The 13,262-nt window shown below is 43.9% G+C and overlaps 1 protein-coding gene across 1 annotated transcript in view; it reads left to right on the plus strand.

Annotated features, from left to right (window-relative positions):
• SCARA5 (scavenger receptor class A member 5) overlaps positions 1–13,262 on the plus strand; it is a 256,237-nt gene that overhangs the window by 103,820 nt on the left and 139,155 nt on the right. Inside the window, exon 4 of the mRNA XM_075269325.1 lies at positions 4,401–5,075. Coding sequence (XP_075125426.1) covers positions 4,401–5,075 — 675 coding nt within the window. The remainder of the gene's footprint in view (positions 1–4,400; positions 5,076–13,262) is intronic.

The raw sequence follows: 13,262 nt of genomic DNA on the forward strand, positions 1-13,262 counted from the left end.
AGACTCTTAAACTATTACAGGGGCCCCTAGATGAATCCATCAGGAGCAATAACCATTTATGTAACTGACCCCTTTACTACCCTGAAGCTTTACCGCTCTTACTGTAAAGAACCTTCAAAAAACCATTTTGAGTTCCTCCTACCATCATCACCACCCCCATCTACTAATACCGCCACCAGATGTTATACTTGATACTATCGCCACTTATGACAGGTTATTCTACAGCTTCACTGCTGTAACCGTAAAGAACCTTCAACAACCATTTTCCTCCAACCGCCACTAGAGGGAGCTCAGGAGCTGCATAGGATTGTATTATTGAGATCGGGGTAGTGTGAGCGCCATCAGATTCATACTGCTTCACTCTACATCTGCGTAGAGGATTTGGAGCTCTGTATCAGGATAAAGTATTATCTGACTACTATAAAGCTAGATTAAAGAGTATCTTTCACCTCTTCCGCCATCTCCATCCTTCCATAGCCCTCCCTCCACTGATTCCGGCGCAGTTGGAATTATTTCTCTAGCCTCTACCGTTCCAGCGCAATCAGTCCTGTTAGTTGCAACATCTGTATTGTATGGTGGGCGGTCTCAGACTACCTGCTCCATCCCAGGACCGCCCACCTAGCAGTAGAGAGTCTACTCAGCCTAATGGGTGCTGAAACTAACAGCAGTGACTGCTCAGGAACGGTGGGGGCTAGAGAAGAAATTCCAACTGTGCTGGAATCAGTGGATCAGTGCCTATTAAAGGATTCAAGGAGTTGAAGATGGTGGAGGTGATGAAAAATCCCCTTTAAGTAATTATGAAAAACAGATTGTTAGACTTATTTACATTGACAATCCACAATGGGGTGGACGTTCACTTTCGACCCCCCACAACTATCTCAGAAGAGCAGGATCTAGTGATGAGCGCCCTTCAGCCACCATTTTTGATGCTTCCTTGGTCAGGGCCTGAGATCCTGGAGTCTTTTCAGACAGCTGAGATGTTCCTTATGTCACTGCCATATGATGTGTTTGTTTCCAACTTTCCTGATTTTTCCAAATCCATTTGTAGGGTTTAATGGCTTTTCCTTGGCTGCGGTTGTTCCTGGACATGTCCCTGTATCCAAAACCGATCCCATTATCCCGACCTCGTAAGTTAATGGGTATTCACAAGCTATAAAAGCAGATTAATCATTTTAGCTACAGCGCAACCGCACACAACATGCAGATGACTAAGGAGCGTGTGACTACATGTATGGCCCCTAGTGGAAGTCACCATGGTGCCCAACTTCTAATCAGGTTCCCAATTTCCAAGGGTAGAATATCCTTGGGTTCTCGTTCCCCGCTTGTGTCTCCTCTCTATTTGGGCCCCATGGCAAAGCAGCACTGCCTCTATACATAGCTTATACAAGGGACCGTAGCAGAAGTAAGGCCCTCCCTCTGGTGGTACGTAAGTTCTACCTTCCACCTAATGCCTGGTTCACATCTGCGTTTGGTAATCCGTTCGAGAAGTCCACATGGGGACCCCCGATTAGCAAGTGGTGTGCAACGAAAGCACACGGACCCCATAGACTATAATGGGGTCCGTGTGCTTTCCGCGCGCTGCCTGCACCAGACATAAAAGTAGATCACAAGTACTTTATTGTCCGTATGTTCCATGCGGACACCGCTTGGAGAGCACATGGACCCCATTATAGTCTATGGGGTCCGTGTGCTCTCATAAGCTCTCCTCTCTCCGTTCAGTATTCCATTCGGGGGGTCCCCAAACGGATTACCAAACGCAGATGTGAACCAGGCCTTAGTTATAGAACAGGATAGTATAACCCTTCAGCTGGTTGCCCTTTCATTGGTGAAGGTGTCTGTACAGAGGAGGAGCTTTAAATATTAAACCACCCATGAGGAAAGGGGATACTGTCCCAAATTCAGTTTTGGATTTGGGACCCTGTTTTTGTTTTGGGTAATAAACTCCACCTTCCGTCCCTTGTTTGAGCGAAGGCTGGCATAACGCTTAGCTGGTTCTTCTCTCCTTTCTTTGTCGTGGTGGCTGTGGAGAAAAGCCTAAAGCATGTTAACTCCACCCACGAGGAACGTGGACTCCTCCCATGAGGAAAGCTGATGTGTACAAAGTAAGTATAGGACCTCCTTTGTGTAGGCCTTAGGGCAACTGCGTACACGGTGGAGGGGAAAAGCAGTGAAAAGTTACCTTCTAAGATCATGGGCAGAATTTTTTCCCCTATCAGTATGTCTTTGCAGTATGGAAGGAAACAACTATCCTGTGTGTCCTGCACCTACAATGAGGAAGTATAGGCTGATACATTGTACAGGAATTACTGTTACTACTGTCTATAGTATCATGTACGTGGGGACGGTGATACTATATAGCAACGTTGTCACACATGATACTGTAGACAGTAGTAATGGCAGTGCAGGACACACAGGATGGTTGCGGCTGCACATAGACTTAATAAGCTCACATTGGATACAGTGATTTGCACTTTTCACGTCGGTCACATTTGGCGACCATATGAGCACAAGTCGAAAGCAAAGTCACCCTTTAACCCAAACATGATGGGAAGAGGCGCGGGCATCTGTAAGTCCAAAAGTAATGAGGTAAGAGAGTGAAACGGTCGGTCGGAGGGGCCCAGGGGAACGTTCTGAATACGTTTAGGAGTGAAAATGGATACAGTTGATGGAACTTTGACCATCAGACATTGGATAATACCTTCTATAGTACCCATGAGGACAACCTAAACGTCTTATAGACAAGTATAGGATAAATAATAGGATGCTACATCCTGGCCGCACAGAGCAAGTCCAGCAATAACATGTCAAAATAAATCAGCGAAACTTGGAAACAGCTCGAGTACAAATTTCGCCATATTTCACAGAAGATATACATTAATTGTATCTGGAGCCCGGCCAGGCTGGCCGACATGTGACTCCTGCTTCGGATTAGGTCAGACAATGTTCCTGAGGAATCTCGGGCCTTCTTCTTTTCTTCCTTGTTTTTCTATCTCAACTTAAATAACCTAATCCCCCTGGCTTCACAACAAAGTAGAAGTAGTAACCTCGGCTGCTCGGACTCCATGAGGCGTTATTGATTGGGAAAATAATGAGTTCCGTACCCGGGATCAGTAACGAAACATCACATGAGGGACAAGGAAGCCTCCAGAAGGTGTCCAGCTCCTCCGCTCAACCTTGTCCTTCATTTATCTAAGAGAGGATTGTAGAGGAAATGTTATTGCTGAACTAGAGTCTCAGGTCTACAGTGTGTTGTGGATGTCGGCCAGGGGTCACATACTATTTCTATACCAAATCCACGGGACTGAGATTATACAAGGCCGAGCAACCAAACTCCTTCTCCATTCACTGAAACATATATATGTAACCATACATGTGCCCAATGATGTCACAGTACAGAGGTAATACACACAGTGATGTCACAGTACAGGATAATACACACAGTGATGTCACAGTACAGGATAATACACACAGTGATGTCACAGTACAGGGATAATACACACAGTGATGTCACAGTACAGGGATAATACACACAGTGATGTCACAGTACAGGATAATACACACAGTGATGTCACAGTACAGGATAATACACACAGTGATGTCACAGTACAGAGATAATACACACAGTGATGTCACAGTACAGGGATAATACACACAGTGATGTCACAGTACAGGGATAATACACACAGTGATGTCACAGTACAGGATAATACACAGTGATGTCACAGTACAGGATAATACACACAGTGATGTCACAGTACAGAGATAATACACACAGTGATGTCACAGTACAGGGATAATACACACAGTGATGTCACAGTACAGAGATAATACACACAGTGATGTCACAGTACAGGATAATACACACAGTGATGTCACAGTACAGGATAATACACACAGTGATGTCACAGTACAGGGATAATACACACAGTGATGTCACAGTACAGAGATAATACACACAGTGATGTCACAGTACAGAGATAATACACACAGTGATGTCACAGTACAGGATAATACACGCAGTGATGTCACAGTACAGGATAATACACACAGTGATGTCACAGTACAGAGATAATACACAGTGATGTCACAGTACTGGATAATACACACAGTGATGTCACAGTACAGGATAATACACACAGTGATGTCATACTACATGCATAATACACTACATTGGTTATTACATCACATACAGGTGACTTGTGGCAGTAATGTTCCATGTGACTTCTGTGATCCCTCCAGCTTTGCTCCTAGTTCTGCTTGCCAAGCTTATAGAGAGATCTTCTATCATTCTTATTGCATCACTTGGTGTTGTTGTCTGTGCAGGGGGTTTGGTGCTTTGTATTCAGCTCTCTCATATAATGTTTCATTCATTGCTCTTATAGCTTTTGTTTTTATTTCAGTATCAAGACCTCAAAGTGCCCCCGAAGATCTAAAGGTGCTCACAAGCAACGTCAATCGTCTGAACGAGAGCTACAGGGACCTTCAGTTTAAGCTCATGCAGCTCTCCTTCAAGGGAGACTTCATGGACCATATCTGGAAGCTGCAGGACCTCTTCCAGAACCACACAGACTCATTGTTTCAGTTGACAGAATCCTTGCAAAAACTTGAGAAGAACCTCAATGGGGTTCAAGACTTGGCCTCCAAAACTGACACAATCGTCTCAAGTTTTGGTGGAAGCCTAAACCAGATTAGTGACACCCACAGTTTAGACATCTATAGACTGTCAGCAGAAGTCAACAACAGTCGGTACGTATGGAGTCACCATGACACCATGTTAAAGACTTTGACCACTAAGGTGGAGGGACTGAATGAGCAGATAAGTGACTTGATGGTCACCTTGAATGCTATCAACGGGACTTTTTCCTATGACATAGGAATCCACCATTCAAGGATACAGGAACTTCAGGGTCACATAACCAATGTATCCGAAGACACCAGACAGATGAGACTTCTCCATATTGTGATGGAACAGCAGCTAAAGCATGAGATGGCGCTTATCAATAACGTGACTGAAGATCTGCGGCTGAAAGACTGGGAGCACTCGATAGCCTTAAAAAACATCACGTTAGTTCGAGGTAGGTCCTTGTCTTATGTCAATTACTTAAAGATCTGGATATATAAAGAGGACTTTTCACCAACTCCACCAGCTGGAGCGCTTTCCATCCTCTAATAGTCGCTGCTCTGCTGATTCCAGCATAGTTGAAATTTTTCCTCTAGCCCCCACCATCCCTGAGCAATCAGTGCAGTTAGCTTTGGTGCCTGCTATGTTAAATAGACCATCTGATGACAATTGGGTGAGTCACGCCCCCTTTCCTGTTCCTGTTTGATACCACCCACTTGTATTAGAGAATCTAGTTAACATATCAGGCACCAAAACTAACTGCACCGGCTGCTCAGAAATGATGGGGGGCTAGTGAAAAAACTGCACTGGAATCAAATTTTGCCATGTAAACCAATAACTAAGGCAGTTTTCCCCTCTCACAGCAGGAAATCCCAGCAATCTCATGTAACACTTAACTGCTGTAAGCTAAGTTAACAATCCTAATACAAATTGAAGAAGAGTTGTTCCCATGGTGGCCATGAGCCCCCGGATATCTCCAATCACTGGGAGTTGTGAGAGTTATATTTGGGGCCTCCCTAATAATTCAGCCACCAGTATTTACCTCTTTTAAGCAAGTGTGCCACCAGAACCTGTACATAAATAGAATAGGGTCACCTGAATGAAATGGTGTTTTACCCTTGTGAATCAACCTCCATTGCAGTTTTTGTGAATATACAGATGAGTTCTTAGGAGCATTGAGGGTGCTGTCATCACTCCAAAGAGGTAAACCCACAGAGGTCATTTGCATGTTAACAAAAATAATGATATGTCAACAACTGGGAAATCATTGTTTAATTCAGGTGACACTAACCTATCTATCTTCAGGACTGGGGTGATATACTGGTTCTGGGGAGACTAACCTATCTATCTGCAGGGCTGGGGTGATATACTGGTTCTGGTGACAGTAACCTATCTATCTGCAGGGCTGGGGTGATATACTGGTTCTGGTGACACTAACCTATCTATCTGCAGGGCTGGGGTGATATACTGGTTCTGGTGACAGTAACCTATCTATCTGCAGGGCTGGGGTGATATGCTGGGTCTGGTGACACTAACCTATCTATCTGCAGGGCTGGGGTGATATGCTGGTACTGGTGACACTAACCTATCTATCTGCAGGGCTGGGGTGATATACTGGTTCTGGTGACACTAACCTATCTATCTGCAGGGCTAGGGTGATATACTGGTTCTGGTGACAATAACCTATCTATCTGCAGGGCTGGGGGGACACTAACCTATCTATCTGCAGGGCTGGGATGATATACTGGTTCTGGTGACAGTAACCTATCTATCTGCAGGGCTGGGGTAATATACTGGTTCTGATGACAGTAACCTATCTATCTGCAGGGCTGGGGTGATATGCTGGTTCTGGTGACAGTAACCTATCTATCTGCAGGGCTGGGGTGATGTGCTGGTTCTGGTGACAATAACCTATCTATCTGCAGGGCTGGGGTGATATGCTGGGTCTGGTGACAGTAACCTATCTATCTGCAGGGCTGGGGTGATATGCTGGTTCTGGTGACAGTAACCTATCTATCTGCATGGCTGGGGTGATATGCTGGTTCTGGTGACAGTAACCTATCTATCTGCAGGGCTGGGGTGATGTGCTGGTTCTGGTGACAGTAACCTATCTATCTGCAGGGCTGGGGTGATATGCTGGTTCTGGGGACACTAACCTATCTATCTGCAGGGCTGGGGTGATATACAGGTTCTGGTGACAGTAACCTATCTATCTGCAGGGATGGGGTGATATGCTGGTTCTGGTGACAGTAACCTATCTATCTGCAGGGCTGGGGTGATATGCTGGTACTGGTGACACTAACCTATCTATCTGCAGGGCTGGGGTGATATGCTGGTTCTGGTGACACTAACCTATCTATCTGCAGGGCTGGGGTGATATACTGGTTCTGGTGACAATAACCTATCTATCTGCAGGGCTGGGGGGACACTAACCTATCTATCTGCAGGGCTGGGGTGATATACTGGTTCTGGTGACACTAACCTATCTATCTGCAGGGCTGGGGTAATATACTAGTTCTGGTGACAGTAACCTATCTATCTGCAGGGCTGGGGTGATATGCTGGTTCTGGTGACAGTAACCTATCTATCTGCAGGGCTGGGGTGATATACTGGTTCTGGTGACACTAACCTATCTATCTGCAGGGCTGGGGTGATATACTGGTTCTGGTGACAGTAACCTATCTATCTGCAGGGCTGGGGTAATATACTGGTTCTGGTGACAGTAACCTATCTATCTGCAGGGCTGGGGTGATATGCTGGTTCTGGTGACAGTAACCTATCTATCTGCAGGGCTGGGGTGATGTGCTGGTTCTGGTGACACTAACCTATCTATCTGCAGGGCTGGGGTGATATGCTGGGTCTGGTGACAGTAACCTATCTATCTGCAGGGCTGGGGTGATATGCTGGTTCTGGTGACAGTAACCTATCTATCTGCATGGCTGGGGTGATATGCTGGTTCTGGTGACAGTAACCTATCTATCTGCAGGGCTGGGGTGATATGCTGGTTCTGGGGACACTAACCTATCTATCTGCAGGGCTGGGGTGATATACTGGTTCTGGTGACAGTAACCTATCTATCTGCAGGGCTGGGGTGATATGCTGGGTCTGGTGACAGTAACCTATCTATCTGCAGGGCTGGGGTGATATACTGGTACTGGTGACACTAACCTATCTATCTGCAGGGCTGGGGTGATATGCTGGTTCTGGTGACAGTAACCTATCTATCTGCAGGGCTGGGGTGATATGCTGGGTCTGGTGACAGTAACCTATCTATCTGCAGGGCTGGGGTGATATGCTGGGTCTGGTGACACTAACCTATCTATCTGCAGGGCTGGGGTGATATACTGGTTCTGGTGACAATAACCTATCTATCTGCAGGGCTGGGGGACACTAACCTATCTATCTGCAGGGCTGGGGTGATATACTGGTTCTGGTGACAGTAACCTATCTATCTGCAGGGCTGGGGTAATATACTGGTTCTGGTGACAGTAACCTATCTATCTGCAGGGCTGGGGTGATATGCTGGTTCTGGTGACAGTAACCTATCTATCTGCAGGGCTGGGGTGATGTGCTGGTTCTGGTGACACTAACCTATCTATCTGCAGGGTTGGGGTGATATGCTGGTTCTGGTGACAGTAACCTATCTATCTGCATGGCTGGGGTGATATGCTGGTTCTGGTGACAGTAACCTATCTATCTGCAGGGCTGGGGTGATGTGCTGGTTCTGGTGACAGTAACCTATCTATCTGCAGGGCTGGGGTGATGTGCTGGTTCTGGTGACACTAACCTATCTATCTGCGGGGCTGGGGTGATATGCTGGGTCTGGTGACACTAACCTATCTATCTGCAGGGCTGGAGTGATATGCTGGGTCTGGTGACACTAACCTATCTATCTGCAGGGCTGGGGTGATATGCTGGTACTGGTGACAGTAACCTATCTATCTGCAGGGCTGGGGTGATATGCTGGTTCTGGTGACAGTAACCTATCTATCTGCAGGGCTGGGGTGATATACTGGTACTGGTGACAGTAACCTATCTATCTGCAGGGCTGGGGTGATATGCTGGGTCTGGTGACAGTAACCTATCTATCTGCTGGGCTGGGGTGATATGCTGGTTCTGGGGACAATCCCTTTAAGCCCTCCTAATACATGTATATACATTAGACCATGATTGTAACCATGTACATCTCTGATTCTATATCATATTTAACAAAGATACACTGTATCAGGATTCCAGTAAGTTTTCTCTCGACCTACATGAAGAATTAGATGAAACATTTTAGCGTTCTTCTGTTACTACCACCACCAGGGATGAGGACAATTACACCAACGCTGGGATTTTGACCAAACCCACAGAGCCCGTTGACAGCCAACATATGGAAACACTGGAGATCAAGTTGTCTCTGTGTTTTAGGAATTTTCCAAGATGGGTCTAAGATATTACATGGGACTTAGATATACTTAGATCTATTGTCTTGGTTGCCCACCCGCAAGACCTGAAATGACATCTCAAGACTAGAGGACTGTCTTACTGATGGAATCGGAGTCATTAGAGCAGTGATATGTCATGAACTATCGTTACTGCTTTTTATGTTTTTTAATGCCGTGTCAGATCCAATGAAACGCGTCCAGTATTCACAACCCCCGGGCCATCCAACATGTAAGCCATGGTGTGCTTAGATCGTATCAGAGTTATGTTAGACTTCCAGATGTGGATGTAATTGTCCTCTACGTCTTCTGGTTCCACTTTACGAGGGGATAGCAGATAACACGCTGACTTGGCCTCCTGATATATTCGGTTTATCGTTCTGACTACATCATATATTTATTCACGTGTCACTCAACCAAAGGTTCAGAAGACATGTGTGGCCCTTAGTCACCCTACATGTTGCTCCATGGATGTAAGGATGCCATACCATCACAAGGACATAGTACACAAGTCAATGCCATAGCACCTACCATGGTCCTCAATCTCCCTGTATGTGGCTTTCAAAATTTTGGCAGTAGTACCAAAAATACCATCACAAGAACCTAGTACCCAAGTCAAAACCATAGTATCTAGTGCATAGTCCTCAACCTCCCTATATGTGGTTTCCAAGATGTTGGCAGTAGCACCATGGATGTTATCCCATCATAAGAACCTAGTATCCAAGTCAAAATCATGGTCCTCAACCTCTCCATATGTGGCCTTCAAGATGTTGGCAGTGGCACCATGGATGTTATCCCATCATAAGAACCTAATAACCAAGTCAAAACCAGAGTATCTAGTGCATAGTCCTCAACCTCCCTATATGTGATTTCCAAGATGTTGGCAGTTGCACCATGGATGTTATCCCATCATAAGAACCTAGTACCCAAGTCAAAACCATGCTCCTCAACCTTTCCATATGTGGCCTTCAAGATGTTGGCAGTGGCACCATGGATGTTATCCCATCATAAGAACCTAATAACCAAGTCAAAACCAGAGTATCTAGTGCATAGTCCTCAACCTCCCTATATGTGGTTTCCAAGATGTTGGCAGTGGCACCATGGATGTTATCCCATCATAAGAACCTACTATCCAAGTCAAAACCATGATCCTCAACCTCTCTATATGTGGCCTTCAAGATGTTGGCAGTAGCACCATGGATGTTATCCCATCATAAGAACCTAATAACCAAGTCAAAACCAGAGTATCTAGTACATAGTCCTCAGCCTCCCTATGTGTGGTTTCCAAGATGTTGGCAGTAGCACCAAGAATGCCATAATGTTACAAGAACCTAGTATCCAAGTCAAAACCAAGGGTCCTCATCTTCTCTATATGTGGCCTCCAAGATGTTGGCAGTGGCACCATGGATGTTATACCATCATAAGAACCTAGTACCAAAGGCAAAACCATATCACTGTCAGATAAAGATGGGATAAAATTTGGTAGAAAATGGGCAGCAGAATGGGATAACAATGGACCGCTTTAACAAAAAGTTAAGGGCAATACTTTTTATATTGATTATATATACCAATCTCACATCTAATAGGGTCCCACCACCTTCTAAAAGTCATGAATCCTGCTCTATACCATTAGTAAGGGTCACACCATGGCTAGAAGTCTTCAAGTAGTCAACCTGGTGTACCATACAATAGCATCTGGCATAAATTCTCTGTCGGGTGCATTGTACCAAGAGGTCTCGGGACAGACCAGGGGTGAGGACCAGACAAATGTAGAAACTGAAGCTGACTGTACTCATTGAATTTTGGAGAGCCAAGATGCGACTATTCATACTAACCATCCTGCTATCAACATTAACATCAAAACTGCCTGGTCGGGCCAAAAAATGGGCTTATAATTACCAATTTTGCCTTTCATGCCAAATACTGATTTTTGGCCAACGGCCACCCAACACATATCTAACTCTACAGATGTTCTCTTGATAGAAAAAATGTCTGCTGTCAGCACTTACAAAAGACGTATGTGGCATTTTTGTAAAGAGTAGGGTTGATCGATTGGGATCAGGAAAAATCGGATCCCGATCAGCGATCGATCAAATTTCACGATTGGGATCGGCTGGAAAATGATCGCAAATCAGATTTTGAAATCTCAAGATCGGCTCAACCCCAAAAGTGACTTTTCCCATAGAGAAGCATTGACTAGGGTTGAGCGATCGGGATTGGGAAAGATCGGATCCCGATCAGCAATCGAGCAAATTTCATGATCGGGATCGGCTGGAAAATGATCGGAAATCGAAAAGCCAACCAGCTGATCTCCTTTGGGCACAGGTCTACCATTGGTTGTCCTGAATGGACTTTTATGGTATTTTTGTAAAGTATCATCGGCCAAAATGGCCCATTTTGGGTGACATAAGACTTCTGAGTATGGCCGGCTGAGGACTTTTACTGACTCTCCACCTGCTAAGCAGGAATTCGGGAAAACTGGGTCACAATCTCTGTAGGAGCTTTAATGGCCGCCATGCTGATTTTAAACATCTTGGTTGAATTTATACCTACTGGGGATTTATTCTACCTTTAGAGAACTTCAAAGACCTCCCAGTATCCTGGAGGTGGCGGAGGAGGAATATATCGGGTGTGTGTGCAGGGAGACGGCGGTGGTGGGTCACATGAGGTGAATAGTGAAGGAACACTTGAATAAAAGAGATCCATGATCCGCAGATCTGGGCACAAGATAGATATGAAGAACATTACAGCTACAAGCTGGAGGACAGATGGTGCACGTGGCGTCTGTTGTGTGTCTGTGCACTCCGTGTCACCTCCATAATCCACAGGAGAATGTCAGCGCCAGATATCTAACAAGCCCATAGCTATGTGCGGAGAAAGGTCACCTACGGACAGTAATATCTATCTATCTATCTATCTATCTATCTATCTATCATCTATCTATCTATCTATCTATCTATCTATCTATCTCCTATCTATCTATCTATCTATCTATCTATCTATCTATCATCTATCTATCTATCTATCTATCTATCTCCTATCTATCTATCTATCTATCTATCTATCTATCTATCTATCTCCTATCTATCTATCTATCTATCTATCTATCTATCTATCTCCTATCTATCTATCTATCTATCTATCTATCTATCTATCTCATATCTATCTATCTATCTATCTATCTATCTATCTCCTATCTATCTATTATCTATCTATCTATCTATCTCCTATCTATCTATCTATCTATCTATCTATCTATCTATCTCATATCTATCTATCTATCTATCTATCTATCTCCTATCTATCTATCTATCTATCTATCTATCTATCATCTATCTATCTATCTATCTATCTATCTATCTATCTCCTATCTATCTATCTATCTATCTATCTATCTATCTCCTATCTATCTATCTATCTATCTATCTCCTATCTATCTATCTATCTATCTATCTATCTATCTATTATCTATCTATCTATCTATCTATCTATCTATCTATCTCCTATCTATCTATCTATCTATCTATCTATCTATCTATCTATCTCATATCTATCTATCTATCTATCTATCTCCTATCTATCTATCTATCTATCTATCTATCTATCTATCATCTATCTATCTATCTATCTATCTATCTATCTCATATCTATCTATCTATCTATCTATCTATCTATCTATCTATCTCATATCTATCTATCTATCTATCTATCTATCTATCTACCTATCTATCTCCTATCTATCTATCTATCTATCTATCTATCTATCTATCTATCTATCTATCTCCTATCTATATACCTATCATCTATCTATCTATCTATCTATCTATCTATCTACCTATCTATCTCCTATCTATCTATCTATCTATCTATCTATCTATCTATCTATCTATCTATCTATTTATCCATCCATCCATTCATCTCATATATGTATCTATCTATATATTGCCTATGTACAATGTATCAGCTGTATGTACATTACAATCTACTCCATAAGTGTAATTCATACTGTTCTCTATAATGTATAATATACACAATATCACACCTTGGGCTGATTATTTGTTACACCTGGCGCCCGGCACTACTCATTCTACAACACATATGGCCGTCCTACATGTTTACTGTTTCCAGGACTCGGCGGAGTTCCCCATAAAGCCCCATATGCTGCAGGCTTATGAGTACCCAGGGAAGGAGACAACATCCACTTTTTGGCATCT

This window comes from Leptodactylus fuscus, chromosome 3, assembly GCF_031893055.1.
Source record: "Leptodactylus fuscus isolate aLepFus1 chromosome 3, aLepFus1.hap2, whole genome shotgun sequence".
NCBI classification, from domain to species: domain Eukaryota; kingdom Metazoa; phylum Chordata; class Amphibia; order Anura; family Leptodactylidae; genus Leptodactylus; species Leptodactylus fuscus.